At 44.4% G+C, this 24612-nt stretch overlaps 1 protein-coding gene across 2 annotated transcripts in view; it reads right to left on the bottom strand.

Moving 5' to 3' along the window:
* The window catches only part of lrp5 (low density lipoprotein receptor-related protein 5), a 50900-nt gene that overhangs the window by 5546 nt on the left and 20742 nt on the right, over positions 1 to 24612 (bottom strand). For both annotated transcript variants that reach the window (XM_029757981.1, XM_029757982.1), the window contains exons 9-15: positions 8120 to 8336; positions 7629 to 7918; positions 7188 to 7414; positions 6404 to 6588; positions 2760 to 3083; positions 1841 to 2037; positions 1326 to 1540 (exon numbers count right to left, since the gene is read on the bottom strand). In XM_029757981.1, the coding sequence (XP_029613841.1) occupies positions 1326 to 1540; positions 1841 to 2037; positions 2760 to 3083; positions 6404 to 6588; positions 7188 to 7414; positions 7629 to 7918; positions 8120 to 8336 (1655 nt within the window). The remainder of the gene's footprint in view (positions 1 to 1325; positions 1541 to 1840; positions 2038 to 2759; positions 3084 to 6403; positions 6589 to 7187; positions 7415 to 7628; positions 7919 to 8119; positions 8337 to 24612) is intronic.

Below are 24612 nucleotides of genomic sequence, written 5' to 3'. Positions count from 1 at the left end.
TGTGGTATGTGTTTTGATGGGTGGGCAGGGCAGTGCTCTCCTTCACCCTGTACTATGCTGGGTGTAGACTGGAGCTCAGGGCTGTTCAGTTAGCCCCCCCTCTCCCTCTCTCTGAAAGCCTGGAGGAGTAGAAGCTATTGTCTGTCTGTGTGGGCCTTTCCTTGTTTGTTATGTCTCACGCCAGGTTCTATCAGCTCTGATAAGAACCTCCCTAACACTTGTTGGACTGAGAAGACTTGTAGAAATAAACGCTATTGCTCAAACGCTCATCTGTTTGTAATTTGGTTCTGCCTCTTCAAGGGAACAATTGTTAAATGGCAGTCTGTGAGCATAATCAGTTGACGTATTAATGTAACACCAGAATGCTTTGAGTAAATCTGGAAGCTGTCACTTCTCAAGGGAAAGTGGGAGAAAAATTAATCCTGAGATTCTCAACCTGCCTGTAACCTTTACTGAGCCAAATATCTTCAATGTTCATCTACTGCTTTCCAGGCCCAAAGAGAGACATTTGAAAGTTGCATTTGATTCCCTAACATACAAACTACAAGACCATGTCAAATTCTCAAAATTGTCAGCTGGTTGCCATAAGTTTGAAATTTGTTCCTTTCTGGCCACGCTCGTTGAGATAATAAACACGTCTCATGTTGATTTGTTTACTTCTTTGACGTTGGGTTACTCCTATGGAATAAGTCCCCTCTGTCACATCCAGGCCAAGCCACAAAGAGCCCAAAATAGAAGCTAACATTGAGGGCAGCCGCATGAACAATGGGCATCACAATTACAGCGCAGCTTGCCAGGGCCTGACCATACCACTGCTCCACTAGGCTAGAGGTGAGGAGAGAAGCTCAGGCAGCAGAGCACAATATACACAACCATCTGCTGCACACATGGCCCGACATCTCAGCCTCGTACTTACTTAGGGCTGTGGTTCTTTCCCTGCCCTATGGAAGGAAAATAAACAGAGCTCCACAGAGCATCCAAGTCAAATTGTCAACACCACATCACTAAACACCTGATCACCCACTAATTACTCGGCTGCTTGGAGGCGTGCCACGCCCTGTCCCTGATATATTTTGGAAGTCCTGTATATTTTCAAAAGCTTTCGAGTGAGTTCCCCCTGTTTTCCATTCCCAAGTCCACCACTTATGGGGTAGATTTCAAATAGAAATGTTGCCATCTCTAAATGCAGTTATTGAGTCAGTCTGCCTCCATCTTCACAGTTGCCTCAACCAGTGTGACAGTATGAAGAAGCAGTATTTTGTTTTATCCAGTCTCCACCAAGATACCCTCTACTCCTCCGCCATGACTCCACCCTCCCCTCTCACCCTTTCTCTGCATTGACAACGATGGCTCTGGGTTTGTCGTGTTCGTCCCTCAGCACCACGCCCACAGCATCTCCGTCTAGGCGCTGGAGGTTGATGGTGTTGGTGGCCTCACAAGTCCAGTAGACAGTACGGCTGTAGGGGTCCAGGCTCAGGTCGTGGGGCTGCTTGTCAGGCTGCTGCTGGTGGGTGGAAGTGGTGGACACCACCACTGACGACTGGAACAGGAGAAAGGAGAAACCGATACACATCAGAGAAAGGGGCCTACAACGGTTTCACACTGTCAAAGTTATTGCCAGTGGTCATAAAAATTCATTTGTGGCTGATGGCTGTACTGATGTCAATCAAATGAAGTGCTATAACTCTGTCATCGCCTTGATACAGTAGCCTGCTCTATATGTCAACTGGAAGGTGATAAACATAGTGTGTTGGAAATCACATAACATAGTAACTTAAAATGTGCTGTTGGTACAAGCAGGTTAACATTCTGGCCTGTGGTCCTGTTAATGCTCTCTCACCTGTGTGCCGTCGTCGCGGGCCCTCCTGATGTTCTGCCGTCCGTCCACCCAGTAGACCAGGTGGTCCAGGGGGTCATAGCTGATGGCCCGGACGGTGCGGAGGACGTGGATGGGCAGGATGATGTCGGGGCTCTGCTCCCCCAGAACCATGCGGCTGATGGAGGCCTTCTGGCTGAACAGGAGGAAGCTGGAGGGGGCTAGAGAGAGAGCAGGGGGGGGCAGAGGTCAGCAGGCGCAATCCAAACAAATCTCTTTCCCCTTCTCCTACCAACCTCTCCATGACTGTAATCAGCTTACTAGAATGCAGTAATCAGTGAACCCCAGAGGCCAGGGAAGTATGCAACAGTAAGAAAGAAAAACAGACTCATGTAGAACGACAGAGCCTTCATCCACTGCCAAGTGCAGAGGAATGCTCAAGCTGGGATATGTGCACAGCAACCTCCTTTCTAACACTTGTGTCCACATCAGGCCTCAGTGAAAGTCTGAGGTTTGCTCATGGCATGATTCAGACAGACATGTGTTTGGGGTTTTGCATGGCCGAGGGCTGTAGACAGACCTGCGTTTGATTTAGACAATACATCCATCTACTGCGGGCGGAGGGATCGAGAGCAATATCGGGATTTTTAAAAATTCAGTGGAGGACCACACATTTTGGGGGGGGGACTTATTTGGTTGTCAAAAGCAATTTGCAGGCCAGCGAGAGGGCAGTTATTTGAAAAGGTATAGGTCCATTCTAATTTCTACATACTTCGATCCATATTTAGACGTTCAAGGAGCTTTAACCCAAAATAATCACTCTCCTTACCCAAATACACAAACTATGACTGTTCAATACAACACTGAACAAAACTACATTTTGTTTATTAAACCAAAACAACCCCCAGCCAAGAGCCCACACGCTCCCCGTTTCTCAACTCACAGCTGCAGTTCCTGCCATTGGAATCCAGGGTGTAGTGGGAGGCACAGCGGCACTGGGCACCGGCGGGCGACGCCAGGCACAGGTGGGCACAGTTGCCGTTGTTCTGGGAGCAGTCGTTGGCACCGTCCTGGCGGGAGGAGTGGAAGACCAGGATGTCCATGACGTACTCCAGGTGTCCCTGGACCATGGTGCGGTTGAGGCCGCTGCGCTTGTCTGCCCGCTCGATGCTGCGCAGGTTCCAGTCTGTCCAGTAGATATAATCCCGGTACTGGGTCAGACCAAACGGGTGTGGGAGGTCATCAGCCACTATCTCCCTCTGCAGACCTGGGGGAAATTTATCATTATCAATGTGGACTAATGAAAATGTATTACTGAGGGTATGGTTTTAAACCATAGCAATATGAATGTAATATTGTACAGTAATATGAAAACAAGTATATCATCAATATACACCATGTATCATTAATCAAACAGCAGAGGGGGTTGAAAAAGAGTGACTCGGAAAAAAGGAGAGTATCTGGGCTAAATGAAGATTGATATTTCTGTCAACCACAGAAACATTATGGATAGGGTAATACGCTCATCATTTACATTGGAGTCATTTTAGTAGACGCTCTTATTCAGAGCGACTTACAGTGCTGTCGGAAAGTGTTCAGACCCCTCGATTTTTCCCACATTGTAACTTTACAGCCTTATTCTAAAATGGATTATATAATTACTCTGCAATCTACACAGAATACCCCATAATGACAAAGCGAAAACAGGTTTGTAGAATTTTTTTGCACCAGTATTAAAGATAAACTGAAATGTTATTTACATACAGTACCAGTCAAAAGTTTGGACACCTACTTATTCAAGGGTTCCTTTATTTTTCACTATTTTCTATATTGTAGAATAATAGTGAAGACATCAAAACTACGAAATAACATATGGAATCATGTAGTAACCAAAGTGTTAAATCAAAATATATTTTAGATTCTTCCAAGTAGACACCCTTTGCCTTGACAGCTTTGCACACTGTTGGCATTCACTCAACCAGCTTCATGAGGTAGTCACCTGTAAGGCATTTCAATTAACAGGTGAGCCTTGTTAAAAGTTCATTTGGGGAATTTCTTTCCTTCTTAATGTGTTTGAGCCAATCAGTTGTGTTGTGACAACGTTGGGGTGGTATACAGAAGATAGCCCTATTTGGTAAAATACCAAGTCCATATTATGGCAAGAACAGCTCAAATAAGCAAATAGAAACGACAGTCCATCAACTTCAACTGTTCAGAGAAGATTGCATGAAATCAGGTCTTCATGGTCAAATTGCAACAAATAAAACACAACAAAAAAACACCAATAAGAAGAAGAGACTTTTTTGGACCAAGAAACATGAGCAATGGATAAAATACCAGTAGAAATCTGTACTTTGTTCTGATAAGTACAAATGTGAGATTTTTGGTTCCAACCGCCATGTCTTTGTGAGACGCAGAGTAGGTGAACGAATGATCTACACAGGTGTGGATCCCACCGTGAAGCATGGAGGAGGTGGTGTGATGGTGCTTTGCTGGTGACACTGTCTGATTTATTTAGAATTCAAAGCACACTTAACCAGCATGGCTACCACAACATTCTGCAGCCATACGCCATCCCATCTCGTTTGTGCTTAGTGGGACTATCATTTGTTTTTCAACAGGACAATGACCCAACACACCTCCAGGCTGTGTAAGGAGAGTGATGGAGTGCTGCATCAGATGACCTGGCCTCCACAATCAACTGACCTCAACCCAATTGAGATGGTTTGGGATGAGTTGGACTGCAAAGTGAAGGAAAAGCAGCCAACAAGTGCTCAGCATGTGGGATCTCCTTCAAGACTGTCGGAAAAGCATTCCTCAAGAAGCTGTTTGAGAAAATGCCAAGCGTGTGCAATGCTGTCATCAAGGGAAAGGGTGGCTACTTTGACAAATCTAAAATATTTTGATTTGTTTAACACTTTTTGGGGTTACTACATGGTTCCATGTGTTATTTTATCATTTTGATGTCTTCACTATTATACAATGTAGAAAATAGTAAAAATAAATAAAAACCCTTGAATGGGTAGGTGTGTCCCTTTGCTGAGACTCAAAATTGCGCTCAGGTGCATCCTGTTTCCATTGATCATCCTTGAGATGTTTCTACAACTTGATTGGAGTCCACCTGTGGTAAATTCAATTGATTGGACATGATTTTGAAAAGGCACACACCTGTCTCTATAAAGGTCCCACAGTTGACAGTGCATTTCAGAGCAAAAACCAAGCCATAAGGTCAAAGGAATTGTCAGGGGACCTCCGAGACAGGATTGTGTCGAGGCACAGATCTGGGTAAGGGTACCAAAACATTTCTTCTGCATTGAAGGTTGCCAAGAACACAGTGGCCTCCTTCATTCTTAAATGGAAGACGTTTGGAACCATCAAGACTCTTCCTAGAGCTTGCCGCCCGGCCAAACTGAGCAATCGGGGGAGATGGTCACCTTCCAGACCAAGGCCCAAGAACCTGATGGTCACTCTGACAGACCTGCAGAGTTCCTCTGTGGATATGGGAGAACATTCCAGAAGGACAACCATCTCTGCAGCACTCCACCAATAAGGTTTTTATGGTAGAGTGGCCAGACGTAAGCCACTCCTCAGTAAAAGGCACGACAGCCTGCTTGGAGTTTGCCAAATGGCACCCAAATACTCAGACAAGAAACAAGATTATCTGGTCTGATAATATTGAACTCTTCAGCCTGAATGCCAAGCGTCACGTCTGGAGGAAACCTGACAACATCCCTACGGTGAAGCGTAGTGGTGGCAGCATCATGATGTGGGGATGTTTTTCAGCAGCAGGGAGTAGGAGACTAGTCTGGGTCGAGGCAAAGATGAAGGGAGCAATGTACAGCGAGATCCTTGAAAACCTGCTCCAGAGTGCTCAGGACTTCAGACTGGGGTGAAGGTTCACCTTCCAACAGGACAATGGCCTTAAGCACACAAACAAGACAACGCAGGAGTGGCTTCGAGACAAGTCTCTGAATGTCCTTAAGTGGCCCAGCCAGAGCCCAGACTTGAACCCGATCCAACATCTGGAGACCTGAAAATAGCTGTTCAGCAACGCTCCCCATCCAACCTGACAGAGCTTGAGGATCTGCAGAGAAGAATGTGAGGAACTCCCCAAATACAGATGTCCAAGCTTGTACCGTCATACCCAAGAAGACTGCTGTAATCGCTGCCAAAGGTGATTCAACAAAGAGTAAAGGGTCTGAATACTTATGTAAATGTGATATTTAATTTAACATTTTTTCTTCTTCTAAAAAACAGTTTTTGCTTTGTCATGGGGTATTGCGTGCAGATTGATGAGGGAAAAAAACAATGTAATCAATTTTTGAATAAGTAATGTAACAAAATGTGAAAAAAAGTCAAGGGGTCTGAATACTTTCCGAAGGCACTGTACAAGAGTAATTAGGATTAAGTGCCTTGCTCAAGAGCACATCAGCGTATTTTTCACCTAGTTGGCTCGGTGATTCAAATCAGCGACCTTTCAGTTACTGGCCCAACGCTCTTCACCACTAGAGTACCTGCTGCCATATCATGTGCTGTCGTCATTAACATTAGTGGTTGGAAAAGAGATTGACTACAGTATGCGTTTACCTTGCATGTTGGTTGACTCTATCATGCAGGTGTCCAGGTCGGTCCAGTACAGTCTCTGGTCAATGTAGTCGATGGTGAGGCCGTTTGCTCTGCCCACTTTGTCCACTAGGGTCACTATGTTGCTGCCGTCCATGTGGGCCCTGGCGATCCTGGGCTTGCCTCCCCACTCAGTCCAGTACATGTAACTGAGGAGAAACAGACAAAGAGCTGCTTTTTACATCCCACCAAACACTTGATGCCAGCCAAGACCATGTCTGCATTCTTAAACTAATTCAATACGAACTAGTAAATTGGTAAAAATGGCCACGGCCCCAAGTAAGGGGACTATCACTGTGGAATAACTCAGTGCTGTATTTGAGAGAGGAAACAATGCCGATGGGTGAAGCTACATGGTAAAAATGTATCAGAAGCCACAGGAATGACTTTTGACAGCTCCAGGATATGACTTCATACTGCAGAGTGACATGTAGAAGCCGTGGCATGTTGGCACAAGAGTGTCGACTAAAACTCCTCACACGGAGGACTAGCCACAGTGCTGTGCCACTGACGCAACCTCTCATTACACTCACTGCCTGAGAGGGGATTCACCCAGCCAGACAGCTCTATCAGTACTGGTGAAGAGACAGTCTAGCCTGGCATCAGAGCTGTTTGTATGGTTTTTCCCACTCCTGTGGTCACACGCTCAAAGTTTGGAAGACCTCACAAGCAGATCAGCGACCAGGCTAAGGTCAGTCAGACATGCGAGGTGCGTCATGCAGATGGGACGAATCTCAGTCAGTCTTACCCGTTGGCAGGGTCGAGGGCCAGGGAGCGAGGGTTGTCCAGGTCCTTACACACCAGGACCTGCCGGTACTGTCCGTCCAGCCGGGCCACCTCGATGCGGTTGGTCCCGGTGTCGGCCCAGTACACGTTCCTGCCCATCCAGTCCACTGCCATGCCCTCTGGGTAGTCCAGGCCAAACTCTATCACATGCTCCACAGAGCTGCCGTTCATGAAGGCCCTGCTGATGGTCTGGGGAGGCAGAACAGGGGAGTAGGGTCAGACACTTGTACAACAGTCAGGCACAGAGCTCAATAGGAATTTAAAAAGCCTGGAGCCTGAACAAATAAACACCCGGTGGCTAATTCAACCCAAAACGACAGAAAACAAACCCCCAAAATTATACATGGAAATTCTAAAATGAACAATGACTAGAATAGAATGAGAGAAAAGCAGTCATCCTCACCTTGGTGCTGACGTCAGTCCAGTAGATCCTGTTCTCGGAGACGTCAAAGTCGAGGGCGGAGGCCTCCTTGACCCCGGTGAGTGGGATGGCCACGTCGTTGGAGTTGGTCCCGAGGGAGATGGAGCGGATGTCAGCCCGGTTGGTGAAGAGCAGGAAAGCCTCGGGCACCACGCACGTCCTCATGTCACTGAGCAGCTCCAGGCCCATGGGACAGGCACAGCGCAGGCCTTGGGGCCGGTGGAAACACAGGTGGCTGCAGCCGCCGTTGTCTTCCGCACAGCCGTTGGTGCCTTTAGGAGAGAGAGAGGCAGACACTGTCAGTTTCTCTGCAGTAGACAGGGAGTTCTGTTCTCTTCAAGTGTTGCCAGTTGTGGATATCCATACATGAGAATTAGAAAACATTTACATGAGTATTCGTAATTATTGTATACTACTTCTACTAAAACAGCTGTGTACATCCTCATGTCAAACATTAACATTCTGTCTCCTACCGGAGGTCTCTGTGACTCTGGTGGCCTTGAGACCCATAAGGTCAGGCAGCTGATCGATGATTATCTCTCGGATGGCGTCGGTCTTGTGGACCCTCTCGATGCTCCGTCTCTGCCAGTCCGTCCAGTAGATGTAGTCGCCCAGCAGCGTGAAGCCAAAGATGTGGGGAAGCTTGTCCTCCAGCAGGGTCACCCTGTTGGAGCCGTCCACGTCAATCACCTGAGGGAGAGCAAGTACGAGGGTTTAACCATAAAATGGGCAACCCAAGCAGTAGCCTATGCCATGTATGAAAATAAACAGTTTTATTTCAGCACACCTGGCGCAGTAGGGTGCTTTGCTCAAGGGCAAAATGGTAGGAACTGGCAACTAATAAGCATCCTACGTCTGCCAAGTATGAGCAACAGAGTTTGATTCATCCTCAGGCTCTTGTTCTGTTAGACAAGCATCCACTCACACCCCATAGATGCTGTAGGCATCAATAAGAGTTACGCAATCTAGTACTTGATAACCTTGGGTAAATAATAAAAAAAACTATAACCAGGTTACCGACACAACTGGATACATTGCACTGACAGTGACCCCTCACATAATATTTGTTGAGTTCACCAAGTGCGTACTAATTTCAAGATGATTCTGCTGCATGTATTAAAGCCAAATCATGGAGACATTTCAAACCAAGAGAAGTCAATACATAACTGCAAACATAAACTATTGATTTTCATAGATTACCATTAACCATGGAGCATGACTGAATAGCTCCATCTAGGAACAACATCTGTGGGAGACGGCACAAATAAATCCTTATTTGTATCACGTTTAAAAATGGGACAGTATAGGATTCCTGTCACAAGTGTTGCATTACAGAGAGGGAAGAAAATGAAGTAAACTGATGTAGGGAGTGGTGCCAAAGCATGTGTCGGTCTTTTAAGGTGCAGAAAGAGAACTGAAACCGAGTGTTCCTTCCTGGGAAGTGAACTGTGCTTATTTCAGAAAAGACTGCAATTACACTCGACACAAATCCTAGACTACCCGGCATTACCATTACACAAAACTGTGCCTCTGAAAATAGAGCCATTTTTTATTTTCGCAAACTGGTGTCAGCTCCAGGATATATTTCCGTCTGACCGAAAACTCTGGAGTGTGACATCTTATGGCGGCCACTACTACGTGACTTGGTGAGCATATTCTGCTCCAGGAGAAACCGAACGCGACGCAGATCAGCACTGTGTTTCTCCTCTTCCATTTCAGCTTACATGGAGGTATCAGTGGGTTCACGTGCGTGTAATTCAGTCCATGCAACCAACCAACCCACCCTAGGTCTTCATTTTGGTGGGAGACAAATTGAAGTGGTTCAGACACAGTATTAAACATTTTTTTTTTAAAAAGGGCCTGCTCTGGATGAAAACAAGATGTCGTCCACAAGCACAAAACCCTTTAGGAGTTGAGCACAAAAGGCACCAGTGCACCTTTATGTCCTGTTCAAAGCAAGTATTTAACATAATGGCAACTTGTACTTCTAAGATCCGGTGGTCTTACAGATGACTTTGGATTGCTCGAGTTAAGACAAACTTAGGCCCATTCAGCAGTTACCGGCTGACGTGTAGATTTGTATTTAGACATTCTGCCAGGTGACGGCCATAATAATCTGAAGTATTGTTTTACCGAGAAGGAGCTCTTAAAACAAAGACTTCCTGTACGATGTGGTTCCCATCTCGAGCCCTTCCTGTGTGGAGCAGAGTGCAGAGCGTGCAGACGGAGATTGGGTTAGGCCTGGGGATTGGGGCTGCTGCCAGGGGCTGTTGCCCTGGAGGGGTGTCCACTTGAGTCATTCCTGCAATTCAGTCCCTCGCTTCCTACAGCTGGTGGAGCGACTGACTTCCTCCCTCTCCTAATATAAAAAACTGGGCGCATTGCAGGCAGCACACTATGGGGGTGACTGACAGAATTTGACACCACAGAGAAATGGTGGAAAAAAGGTGAGATTGGAAGATAATCCGGTTCACTAAACTGCTCTGACCACACGGCTGACAGACTCAAGGGGTGGATTGGGTTCACTTTACACCCAGCATTCTTTATTGGACATTTATACCGTGTGACTCAGTTGTCCCCACCACTGTTTCAGTAAAAAGCTGAGAGATGAGGCTGGAGAAATGTTAGCAGTCAAATTCACAGACAGAGCTAGGGATGTAAAGAGTGATATTCAAAATTATAGTTAACCATGTTGAGGCTATACAGTGTTTGTAATCAAACTTTGGCGTAAAACAAGCTCATATTTTAAGTTCTGATGGGGTATTACAGTTAAACTAAGATCCTGAGGAATTTATGTTATATTCTTCAAGAATCAAATGGGTACATATCAATTTATAGGTCCAAAAATGGATGTAGAAACTGCAGATTGTCCCATTAAAAGGGCTAAGCACAACTCAAGCCACCCAATAAAACAGTGCAAAGTCTTAAAGGGGAACTAGCAAGATGTCCAGAAAGTTTTGTTCTTTTCACACCTCACTCCAACTTGTCTTTGAAGTTGAACTGTGTATTGAAGTGCAGTAACAGTGTGGGGGAGAGGGTGGGTCATCTCTGGGGTGGGTCACGTGACGCTCAACAAACAGGTTTCTATAACAGCCCCAGCTAGCAGAGATATAATACCTCAACTGAACTTTCTGGAAGCTTCACACAACGTGTGTGGTATTCCATGTTCCATGAATGTTATGATTCCCTGTTCGAGGGAGACGGATCATTTAAAATGTTTTTCCTGTCTTTGGAATGTAAATATTTGTTATTCTGTAAGGCCTTATTAGTGCGTTATCTTGTCCCAATTAAAATATGGATGACCAGTTATGCTTTGGAAGCAGACTTTTGACTTCAGGTTCTAACAATCTGTACAGAATATTGGGAGTGTTGTTGAAAACAGGATGGGGTTGATCTTTGTCTCATGGTTTCCTAGGAGTTAGGCATGAATTCTTTCCACTGGTGTAATTAGACATGTTATTGGATGGCATACCTTTCAAAACGTTTGTTTCCCCTTGCCTTTTTGCTTTCAGTGGACTACAGGACATTGTTCAGGCGCTCACCCTTGTATACCACCAAAATCCCAGCACTTTTACCAGCAATGGAGGAATCCTCCCCTCTACCTTTTCCCCCCAGTCTAATCCAGGTAGGATTACTGCTCTGGAGTCATGTTCCTCCCTATCCTGACAATTCCACATAATCCTTTGATGCGCTGCAAGGCGAGCGGTGTAAGTGCGCAGCTTATCAATTTTTGGCCCTGGATTCCAGCGGCGCGGCAACACTTTCTCCAGGTTAACTCCTTCTGGGGCTGGCCTGGGAGTGGAGGGGAGGAAGGAAGGAAGGAGTGGGGGAGGGGAGGCCCTAGACAGCAGGCTCGGGTAAACGCATGGCTACCAGTGCATACTGGACCCTTTTGTGTTGTTAAAAACGTGCCAGCTGCCTAGGTAAATTAGCCCAGAACAAACCTAAGCAGGCCTCTGAGGTCATTCAAACATATGCCACAGGGAGAAGAAAGTGTTGAAGGAATTGACCTCCCCTTTCCACCAAAAAAGGAAAAATCTTGCAAACAAACAAAAATGGACTCAACACCCAAACACACATTCTTTTGCTAAACAAAAAAAAGGAAGGTAAAGCGTTGGCAATACAACAAGTAAGGTTTGTTAAATAAGTTGGATCTGGTTCTTATTATGCTAGATATAGAAATGTTGATTCCACAGGATTTAGGAGCAACCGAGAAAACACATTTTGATGGCAGAAATCTTTTCCATCCCTTGGAAAAATGATAAAACAACTTTCTTGACAGAGGAAAACAAAACATGAAAGTCTCATCAGCAAGTCAGAGAAAGTTACTTTTTATTTATTTAACTAGGCAAGTTAGTTAAGAACAAATTCTTATTTACAATGACTGCCTACCCCGGCCAAACCCTAACAACGCTGGGCCAATTGTGCGCCGCCCTATGGGACTCCCAATCACGGCCAGTTGCGATACAGCCTGGAATCGAACCATGGTCTGTAGTGACGCCTCTAGCCACTGAGATGCAGTGACTTAGACTACTGCGCCACTCGGGAGTCCCTGCTTGGCAGGCTTCAATGGCAGCCGATTTTAAATATCCTATTTGCGCCTTAGTGTCACTGAGATGCCATACAAATTCTGTGGGCCGGGGCAGTGTGACAACGGGCCGCATGGCCTCCAAAGACCAGTCTCTACTAGCGAGCCTAAAGCTGCTCTTTGAGTATGACTGAGGCCTGACCAACACAGAACAGGCCATTTCACTCACACATTACACTAGATTTACAAAATCAGGAGTGACACATTTATTTCTTACCACTTAGTCTCCGAATTATGGACCATAATTCCAATGGCCCTTTAAAATGTCAAGCACTAGTTTATTCTAATTTAAAAAAAAAAAATTGGCTATAAAGTCAGTGTTCTGCAGAAGTAAGATAGATTTGTAGTAGTTGGACCTGGGATGTGTTTTCCTGGGTTTGTTGCTGTGTTTATACCTACCCATCATATCATTGGCTCAGCTTTGGTATCACCATCAAGATACACAAACTTGTGAACTGCATTATATGGAGAAGTCTAGGAGAATTGCACAAATTCAATCTCCACATGAGCAAGCACCCCCCCACCACCTCTTTTACCTGCCAGATTTGACCAATTACCCCACTCCCGTCTACAGCCCCCTCAGGCCGCTTCACACGAAACAACCTCCCTATTCACCATTGGCTTTGAAATATTATAGGGTTTCGCTTGAGGTTTGGCCAGTTCTTCTGAGGGCCCGACTCGGCAACAAATGATATTATCTTTTTATCTGCCGTTTTCTATGTAAGGCCAAGAACAGCTCTGCCTTAATTCAAACAGAATGTCTATACTGCTTTTCTTTCCCCCTCCAATTCTCCATTACACCCCCCCAAACAATGTTCCATGCACCCCCCCCACTACTCCCTTTTCAAGCCTTCCTCTTTACTTTCTCTTGCTCTCCCTCCCTTCTGAGGGTTGACCACCTCCACAGGAAATAAGCAGGAAAGGAGGAGAAATGCTATATTCTCAAATAACATTTGAATTGTGTCACCCAAGTTATGCTTCTGTTTGAAGACTTAAACAATGTTTGGTTAAAGGACTACTATTGGTCATATGATCAAATTCTTGTAAAAGATTTAATCTGAACATGCTTTAATTATTTTCTTATACATGTTGACGTTTGGTCTGTGAAGACTATCTTAAAAACAAAAATGGTGGCTCTGAGTTGGTGTCATGTTGACAAAGTACCTAAATAGAAAAATTAAATATCAATTCTGCAATTCAAATGTCTAGTATCATAATTGGAACCGTCCTCTGGAACTCAACTTGAGTCTAATGTGATGCAGAACACAAATCAAATGTTATGTCACATGACTCGTAAAGAGCCGGTGTAGACTAACAGTGAAACGCTTACTTACAGGCCCTTCCCAACAATGCAGAAAGAAAATAACGAGGAATAAATACACAATGACTAACGTGGCTATACACACACGGGGTACCAGTACCGAGTCGATGTGCAGGGGTACAAGGTAATGGAGGTAGATATGTACATATAGGTAAAGTAACTAGGCAACAGGATAGATAAAATAGTAACAGCAGCGTTAGTGAAGAGTCAAAAAGTTAGTGCAAAGAGGTTTCATGCAGATAGCACTAATAGTTAACAAAACAGCTGCTCGGACTGAGTGATTAACCAAACAGGTTAATTTGGTTTTTTAAACTAATGATTGACTTCGGTTCAACTATTTAAATTCCATTTTCTTCGTTTAAAAATAATTCCCTGTGAGCTGAATGCGCACATTGTACTGCATTTTCTCTAGAGAGCCATGCCCGAACTGTGCAACGTATTAAGGGCTTGTAGTTTCCAGCAGGCCAATGTTCTACATGTTAACGTAAGAATGAAGTGATGCAGAAAACGTGATAATTAACTACAATGACCATAGTCCATTGTGCAGCTACTTGGCCGGTCTTGGTTTCTTTCACGCCTCCTACTAAGAAGAATGCGCGATCAAGGGATACATAGAGAGCAATTGCTTTGCGAGGTATTGGTATTCAGCAGTCATGAAAGTATGCGTTATGTACTTTGAAATACTACTTAAACAGTGATCGTCAGACAGTAGCTCTATAGAAATGATTAAATCATTTATTTAAGGTAATACGAATAACTAAGGGATCAATAGTGATGGGCAGTCCCTACCATTATGGCAATTTTATTAAAATAGTTTTTTTTTAAGTGTTCAACCCACATGATGCATGTAATATTAAAAATAAAGATTTTTTTACTAATCAAACTGAAAACAGACCGGGGGAAAAAAAGCCCTAATCGCTCAGCACTATGAACTATTTAGCAGTCTTATGGCTTGGGGGAAGAAGCTGTTCGGGGCCTGTTGGTTTCAGACTTGGTGCATCCATACGGCTTGCCGTGCGGTAGCAGAGAACAGTCGGTAACTTGGGTGGCTAGATTCTTTGACCATTTTTAGGGCCTTCCTTTGACACCGCCTGGTATAAAGGTCCTGAATGACAGAGCTTGACCCCAGACCGCAAGGCACTACCCTCTGTAGCGCCTTGCGGTCGGATGCCAAGCAGTTGCCATACCTGTAGATATTTGAGGAGCCGAGGGCCCATGCCAAATCTTTTCAGCCTACTGAGGGGGAAAGAGGCGTGGTCATGCCTTCTTCACTACTGTGAGGAACTTGAAGCTCTCGACATGCTCCACTACAGCCCCGTTGATGTGGATCGGGGCGCGCTCGGCACTGCGTTTCCTGTTGTCCCATGACCAGCTCATTTGTCTTGCTGACGTGGAGGTTGTCGTTCTGGCACCACACTGTCAGATCACCGACCTCTCTATAGGCGGCATCGTCGGTGATCAGGCCTACCACGTGTGTCATCGGCTTAAAATGATGGTGTTGGAGTCGTGCAAGGTCACACACTCGTGGGAACAAAGACTACAGGAGGGGACTAAGCACGCATCCGTGTTTAGGGTCAGCGTGGCGGATGTGTCGTTGACTAGGCCAGATTTGCCAAAGGGAGGGCGAGCCTTGTTACGCGTTTCTGTTTGTGGACTATTGCTGATCTAGAGTTGTTGCACAGGTGACACGCTGGTGAAAACCGAGGTAAAATGGATTTTAGTTTCCCTGCATTAAAATCACAGGCCACTACGAGCGCCACCTCTGGATGAGAATTTTCTTGTTTGCTTATGGCCCTATACAGCTCGTTGAGTGTGGTCTTAGCGCTCGCGTCGGTCTGTGGTGGGAAATAGACGGCTACTAAAAATATAGATAAACTCCTGGTAAATAGTATGGGCAGCAGCTTATCATGAGGTATTCCAAGTCAGGCGAACAAAAACTTGAGACTTCGGTAAGATTAGTGATTGCGCAGCAGCAGCTGTTAACACACCCTCAGCGCAAACAGCTTTTCCACATAGTACAGTAACCAGAGAAGTTTAAATCGCATTTTATAAATGGTTATTTTCTAGCAATCATTTGGTTATAAAGGCGTACCTTCAAAAGGTAGATGGAGTTATTTCCTAGCTGAAGGAGACTCATTAGCGCCACAGGTTCAAGTTGATATATTAAGATTTACAGTGCATTGCACAAAGTCCATATTTTTTTTATAGCAATATTAACATTCCTGTTCCATATGGGCAAACGCCAACACACACACAGAACCAGATCGGGTCTAGCTTTAGCGGAACATAGTAACTCTTGATCCATGGAACTCCATCTTCTCCTGATCCCTGCATCTCCCCAGGAAATATGGGGAGCTGGTGTCTGGAGAGGATCACTGACAATAAATCTCACCCACCCGTCTATAAACATTGAAGTATTCTCCAACCAGGCCTGCCAACAGTAGGTCCAGTTAAGCCAAAACATAATTACATTTACATGGCGGAACGGCTTTCACACGCAAAGACAATCCTGCTGATCCAGGAGGCATGAGTAAAACACACGACTTAGGTAACAAGAGCTTTGGGGCTCATTTAGGCTGTTCATTCATAATTGTTACAGCAAAGAGTACTGTAAACAGTATACAAAAACATTGCCTTTATCTACTATGTCAGTCAATCATTGAGCCCACCTGCGCGCGCGCACACACACACACACACACACGATGCAAAAGGGATGGGAAAAAAAATTAAAACAAAAATAAAAATCAACCCTCCAAGCACCATATTCAAGGACAATGTAAACAAACATTTACCGTGCCCTGAGAAAGTATTCACACCTTGACTTTTTCCACATTGTGTTTTAATGCCTGCATTAAAAATTGATGATTTTTTTTATGTTACTGGCCAACACACAATACCCCATGTCAAAGTGGAATTATGTTTTTAGAAATGTTTACAAATTAATGAAACCTGAACAGCAGAAATGTCTTGAGTCAAAAGTACTTTAACCCTTTGTTATGGCAAGCCTAAATAAGTTTAGGAATAAAAATGTGCTTAACGAGTCATAAGTTGCATGGACTCATTCTGTGCAAAAAGATTATTTAACATGATTTTTTAATGACTACCTCATCTCTGTACCCCACACATACAGATAATTGTAAGGTCCCTCAGTCGAGCAGTGAATTTCAAACAGAATCAAACAAAGACCAGGGAGGTTTTCCAATACCTCAAAGAAGGGAACATATTGGTAGATAGGTTAAAAAAAATTACAAATAAATAAATAAAAAGACATTGAATATCCCTTTGAGCATGGTGAAGTTATTAATTACACTTTGGATGGTGTACCAATACACCCAGTCACTACAAAAGATACAGGCGTCCATCCTAACTCCGTTGCCAGAGAGGAATGAAACCACTCAGGGATTTCACCATGAGGCCAATGGTGACTTTAAAACAGTTTTATGACTGGGATAGGAGAAAACTGAGGATGGATCAACAGTTACTCCACAATACTAACCTAATTGACAAGAGTGAAAAGGAAGCCTCTAGTGAAGAAAAAAAATTCAAAAACACGCATCCTGTTTGCAACGAGGGACTAAAGTAATACTGCAAAAAATGTGGCAAAGCAATTCACTTTTGTCTTGAAAAAAGTAGTATCGATTTGCCCCAAACATAGCACATTACGGAGTACCACTCCATATTTTCAAGCACAGTGGTGGCTGCATCATGTTATGGGTATTCATGTAATCGTTAAGGACTGGAGTTTTCAGGATGAAAAATAAAACAGAATGGAGCTAAGCACAGGCAAAGTCCTAGAGGAAGACCTGGTTAAGTCTGCTTTCAACCAGACACTGGGAGATCAATTCACCTTTCAGCAGGACAATAACTTAAAACACAAGGACAACGCTACACTGGAGTTGCTTACCAAGAAGACCGTGAATGTTCCTGAGTGGCAAAGTTAGTTTTGACTTAAATCTACGGCAAGACTTAAATGGTTGTCTAGCAATGATCAACAACCTATTTGAGAGAGCTTGAAGAATTTAGAAAATATATATATTTTTTAAAATGGGCAAATATTGTACAATCCAAGTATGCAAAGCTCAGACTCACCCAGAAGTACTCACAGCTGTAATCACTGCCTAAGTTGGTTCTAACATGTATTGACTCACGGATGTAAATACTTACATGAATCCGCAATATTTCATTGAATACATTTGCGAAAATGTATAAAAAAACAAGTTTTCACTTTGTCATTATGGGGCATTGTGTGTAGATGTTTGAAGAAGAAAAGAAAAAAATCGAATCCATTTTGAATTCAGGGTGTAACAAAATGTGGAATAAGTCCAGGGGTATGAATACTTTCTGAAGGCACTGTAAGTGTAACTAGGAACTATAACAGGTACTTCCTGACTTCTCAATGGGGTTTAGAAAGGACGGTCTAAACATGCTGGCTGTCTCAGCAACGTCTTTAAACGCCACACAGGCCTACTTGCCTGTAAATTCCAACACAATGTGGTCTTTGGGATACATATGGGATGCATTGTGAACAGACAAGTCGACAGCTGCTGGCAACTCCTCACCGCAACACTGCTATGGAGAAGAGAGATAGCCACAGCACAATCATGTTAATAAGCCACAAACATGGCCAGAACAGGAGCAGAGGAGCTCGCAGGCCCCCTGCCTGCTGACAGATGTGGGACAGCAGTGCACATCCCTCAGGAAATGAGACATTGTCGTGCAGCGCAGAGCTGAAGCTGGGACTAAGGCTGGTTCTCTGGCTGAAAATTACTAGACCAGGCAGTCTCAGTGCTGGAGCTAGGGAGGAGAGCCAGACAGCTCTTTGTAAAGGTTATTGTTAACCTTTGAAGAAGCCGATCTCATCCTCCCCTCTAGCAGGGCTGTAACGTCAAAAAGAAAAACAGACGTTCTTGTTGATTCAAGACACTCCTCTCCAATCCATCTTTCCCTTTGTTATTTCCAAAGGTGCACCGCCACGAGGAAATCAAGAAGATGAGCGTTTACCGGTGAAGTCTCCTGGAAAATTGCAAGACACCTAAACAACACTTAGGCTAATAGTTCTCTTCCCGGCAAAACATTTGATTAACTTAATGTATTGGAGAACCTGGAGTTTAATAGGTCTAACACAGCTGTTTACCATCAGCCTGGGCAGACATCTTTAAAACACCTTTAACATTGATGAAGGCACCAAAAAGCGACACTTGCCACTAATGAGTCTTTCAGACACCTAGATGTGTTTTCTAATAAAGCCTTGCCCATGATGTACAGCCCAAGTGAGTGAAAAGTTGGACGGCAGAGTGCTGGCCGATGGGGTGGAAAATATTACGAAAGTCAGGTGTCTTTTATTCCCCTCAAATGTGTATCCTTCCTCAGAGCTTGGCACATCAAAGTTTAAGACCTCACTGTATAAGGCCACAGCAACAAAACGGTTGTTACCAGGCAAGTAACGGATTGGCCAAGTGAGATATAAAACGTAGCAGTGGAAACAAACCAGCCAACAAGGCCAGCACAACAACAAGCTTGTACAAAGACTTACTGGACACCTCTGAAAATGAGATCCATGTCACCATCCCCTTTATAAAACCAGGGAGTTCCACAGTAAACGTGTGGATAACCTGGAAGAAGAGCAGAGCATTCAGCAGGTCTTAATTCCAGAAAATTGTGACTGAATGAAAGCACAGAAATGGCAATGATGGCAGATGAATCCATAGCGGAATGGGAGTTTAACTTATTTCCTACAATTTGAGTTGTGACTCGAAGTGGTTTGATCTTACTGACTGTGAAGGTGGTTGGACAAGGATTAAGGATTAAGTCTGTGTGATTCAACTCAGCTGTTAAGACTGCTCGGCCACAAGGCTGTGTGATTCAACTCAGCTGTTAAGACTGCTCGGCCACAAGTCTGTGTGATTCAACTCAGCTGTTAAAACTGCTCGGCCACAAGGCTGTGCGCGCATGGTTGTGTCTGTTGAGTGGCTGAGTGCTCTATGGCTTACTCTGCTGCTGTCCCCCCCACCGTCCTCCATGTGAAGAGGCTTGAACGGGTCACTTATACTGAGACTAAAGCTGTCATTAGCATGGCCAATGTTTTAGAGAGGGGCCCCTTGTTGGAAAATCCTCCGCAAATCAAGTTTCACGGCTCAAGACGGCAACAATGTGGCGAGGCCATCTGAGCGACGCTTCGGGGGAACTTTAAAGAAAACATTATTGATCCCTTTCAGACGAGAGGTTTCAGCCAGCATCCATCAGCACCAGGGCCTTCAGCTGGTCAGACTCAGATCTCAGGCCTAAATAAAGACTTTCTTTCAGAGCAAGGCTTTTCATTGTGGTGGTGAAAACAGCCCTGGTTGCCACTACCTCGGCTGTAATGTACCAAAAAAACTAAAGTAATCAGATGCACTTAAGCAGGCTATTCTTTGTTGTTTGTGCTCTTTCTCCACTTTTTATAGAAATAATAGACCACTTCACATAATGATTTATTTGACAAAAACAGGCAATTCAGCATTTTTGTTCATTTTACCCAAGTTATTTTAATGAGATTCATGGCTCAGCAGTAAGCCATAGAACCCCCCCAAAAAAATAAATAAAAAAAGTTATTTTCACACAAGGTCAAAGTTGCCTCTCCTCTTCTCACCAACACATAGATGGGTATTGGGTACAGCTGCTGAGATCACAGGAGGTCTTTGAGGTTCAGTTCTGAGAACCAACACCCAGTTCCTGAGAAGCTCATATTTTTCATTCCGCTCATATTTTTCTGGAGGAAATTCGATCACCATACCATTTACTTTCCTCTACCTCACAAAATGTACCATATGGAACCACACTCTACACACATGGCAATGAAGGGTGACTAAACGCTCCACGGAAGGAGAATCTGCATAATTGTACAACAAAGCAGGAGTTTCTGTATAGAGGACTAGCACATCAGTCAAATGAGTTATCCTCAGGATCTCACCAGTTATTGGGTGAACGAGGGGGTGCGGCAACATCAGAGGATTTCACCGGGGGGGGGGGGGGCAGCGAGGTTGCAGGGGGAGTCAGATTCCTCAAAGAGGCTAAAACACATGGCGAGAGACTGAAATAAAAGACCACAATTCCCTTACTGTTTAAGGAAAAACCTTCCAATCCGAGTGCCAATAACTTAGCCTTCTTTCAGACGTGCGGGTCCTAAGATGAAAGAGGACGTTCTTGGACTGTATTCAAAACCGAGCTTTCAACAGCACATTTTTAAAAAAAGGAGGCAGTGGACTCAGATCACCATTTCAAACTCCACTGTATCTCAGCAAAAGGCCTACTTGGTAGCTCGTCAGTAATCAAAAGCTTTGTCAAAAATATTAAGAAAACTTTCACTACTATTTTGTCTTAAATACTCCTCTAATAATATTAATCTAATAGTATTGCAACTTCACTTCAGACCACTAATATGGACAAAGGAAAACAAATTACTAATTTACTTCATTGAAAGTGCCGGACTTACTCGATTTACTCAACAAGCAAGCAATGGAAAATGCCATCTAAAAATATTTCTCCATTATGAATGAAACGTGCCTCTTGCAGCATACCTTGTGAAAAGGTACTACCTCTGGTGTTTTTGAAAGAGTTATTGTTTGAAAGTCCCCCTTGCCATCTCCAGAGTAAAAGTGGTATAATAGCATTAAACATCCCCAGAAACACCTGATGATAATATAAATTGAGTCAGAGCCACACTAGGGATGGGACTTTAAAATACTATTCGAATAGTAAAATTATCATTCATCTTTGGTCGGATATTCTAAATGTTTTTTTTTAACCAGAGCACTGCTGTGCGATTGGGAGGCTGGCACTCTACTGCTGCAGGTGCTGAGGTTGTGTGGCGGAGTGTGTAGCAAGCAGCGGATACAGTCACGGCTAGCTAACTTGTAGCAGCCACAATGTTATTCATCATATAAGCTAGTTGCGCTTTCTCCTCGACCCCATTCAGATAAAACATCCTACCCGTTGGTCGCTCGTTGTAGCCGACCTCCTTATTTCGCTAAACTTCATTCCATTCAATCTTGCATTGCGTTAGCGAACTCTCACATAAACAGGCTACATATGTGAAGGCTAGGGGTTAGATACTGGTCTTTAATGGGGCGCACCGTGCATGGCATAAAAACTACATTGAAAATCGTTTTATTAAATTCATAATTTGAAATGTCATGGCATATCTGTGTATGTAACAATGTCACATGGATATTTGAATTTTGAAAAATAATTTCAGTGTTACAATGAGATATATACACATACGTTTTTTTCCCCTTGCAAAGAATGAATACGCACAAGTATTCAAATAATAACGTCCACTCAGATATTCAAATAACAGCGCACATCCCTAAGCCACACATGCCAATGCATGAAAGCTATATGCAAAGTGTGAAGATGACAAACATTTAGGGGAGTGAAGAGCTATCCCCTCACACACTGAAAAATGTCTTCGGACCCAAAAGGCATTTCACGACGCAATAGAAAAGAAAGAAAATTCAGACAGGCCCAGTCACCAGCACAGAAAGAGAGTAAGGGGGGAGGAAAGAGGCTGGGAGGAGGGCTAAAAAGCCTCCAGACCTCTATTTATAACCATTCAGCCAGTGAACTGACGCATTCCAAATGCCAGAAGGCACTTTTCAAAAACATTTAATTCAAGACCTAATGCTGTTGTCATCTAAAAAGAAAAAAGGTAGGCAGTAGCAACTAAATGCACCCTTCTTCAAGGAAAAGACAGTCTCGGAATTTCAAACAGCCATTACAAAAACACAAGGGGGCCTTCAAAACAAAAACGCTTAATTATGTTCAAAAACTTTAATGAGAAATGACTGATGTCTGAGCAGCGCCAGGATTTCTCCCCATTAGCCCTTCAAGCAGTTCTGTCCCCTTCAGCAGCTAAGTGGGTCCGTGGAAGAATGGCACGGGCCTCCATTAGGTGAAGCTGAAGAACCCTTGGGAAAAGAGCAGAACAGAACACACTTGTCAGCTGCTGGGAGCCTCTGGAAGCAGGGCTGCCACCAAAGTGTGCATCTGGTGCAGGAGTGGGGGCTGCTGAGAAGGACTCTACAAGGGCCAACCCGCCACCATTCTATGCACCCATTGTAAGGTCCAGGGCAAGGGTCACGGCAGAGCACACGGGCTAGGGGCTTCCCTTGTCAGTCAGCACATTGGTCAGGCGTGCTGTGCTGTGAGAAGAGGCAGTGCTGCCCAACCCCCTCTTTGAATTGCTCCACTCCACTACCCTTGTTCGGTTTCTCCTCCATCTGCTCTACACAGACAGAGAGTCAGGCAAGGAACTCTGGGCTGCTGGGTCCAGACTCCAGAGCAAATAAACAACTCTTCACCAGCTACAAAATTATGGAATGTACGATTTCTGGAAACACTATTGTATGATGCCAATAGCAATTTTTTTTCGCCTAAATGATCCTGTTATCACTAAAAAGTATTTATCTGGAAATAAATGAGACACTTCCCACTCCCAGGACCTGCACACACAGATGGATTCAACGTTTTGGACATCTCCATCTGACAAAGGGCTCTTTCTACTTCTCCGTCTGCCCTGAATCCTTTCCTGTGAGAGACGACGTCGTCACTCTTTCAGGAACGCTTCGCCCCACGGCTCTGAGTTGACAACTGATTCAGACAGGAGAGAACATTTCTTCACTGTGCCCCTGGACAAAACCCAAGGCTCGCTGGAGCCTGGTGCTAGCCAAAACCAGTGCCAGCCAAAGCCCCAGCGAGGGACAGATGCCTGGTTTAAGGCGAGGGGAAAGGGGAGACAGGGACATTAGATGTTGACACGTCTGTGGCCTCTCATTGAGCTCAGTATCTTAGTGGGAGCTCCCTATTCGCTGCTCATTCATCCCAGCCTGCATCCTGTTAATGATAATCAACACTTTGGACACAAACTCACCAGCTTCAGAGCATTCTAGCTAGGCAGGTAAAAATGATTTACAGTTCAACCAAGAGTTTTGGAGTGGATCTGTAAATGGATAGTCTTCCCCCTACCTCCCCCCTAAGGGTACTTTATGCTTTCTGAGACTGAACAATGCCCCTGCAGGGTGCCAGGCAACAGAGGCGAGCTAAAAAAGAAAAACAGTGGTTAGGAAACTTCCAAGGGCTGATGAGGCCAGTCAGACAAACTGCTCCTAAACGAACAGAAACCCAAGTGAGATCACTAACCACTGGTAAAGGCATAGTTATGATGAGCAGGGGAATATTCAACCAACAGGAGACACACACAGTCACAGGGGAAGAGAAAGAGTGAGAAGGGGAAAAAGAACAAACTAATTCCCACCAAGCGCTGTGTTAAAGCTCATCTGGGAGGTGGCTCTGGCTCTTCCTGTGTTTACATATTATATGGAGCATGTGACTGGAGGAATATGGCCACCGTGGTATTCAACACCCTGGGACCTGTGCATGCAGGTAGACGATAAATCATAAAAAAACAGACAGACCTTGAAGACACACACATACACAGCTCTTCCTCTAAAGATATGATCACCCGCACACTAACAAAGGAGCAGCCTAGCACAGTTTCTAGCCTCTCAAAATAACTCAGTCTTTCACATGTAAAATCCCCCCCCCATAAAAAAAACCCAATATTGGGCAATATAAAGAGTGGGAAATTGGGTAATATCAGGGTTTCAAAAAAATTGGCTTTGGACAAACGCAAGCAGGAAATAAGTACAGTATAAAGTCCTAGCTGTTAGAATCCAAACAATAATAAAACTGCAGTGTGTCTGACAGGAAATCCAGGTATTATAACAGCTCTCTCAGACATTCCTCTGTAGCTCACACGGGATCAACGGTCAGATTAGGGCTGTAACAGTCATGGAATATTAGATGACGGTAATTGGCCAGCCAAATGACCGCGTTCACCGCAATCCTTTTTTTAAAGCACATTTTCTCCTCTCCTCCACTTCTGACTGCATGTGCTGCCATAGAAATGGAATGAAAAGGACGGGCGTCCCCATTCAAGTCAATGATGGCATAATGGGTGGACTGATGGCCGTTGCAAGTGTACCCATAGGAGCAAGGCAGGAAGTAAAATACTGTATGTG

Source organism: Salmo trutta, chromosome 7 (genome assembly GCF_901001165.1).
Source record: "Salmo trutta chromosome 7, fSalTru1.1, whole genome shotgun sequence".
NCBI lineage: Eukaryota > Metazoa > Chordata > Actinopteri > Salmoniformes > Salmonidae > Salmo > Salmo trutta.
This window is presented reverse-complemented; position numbering and strand designations above follow the sequence as displayed.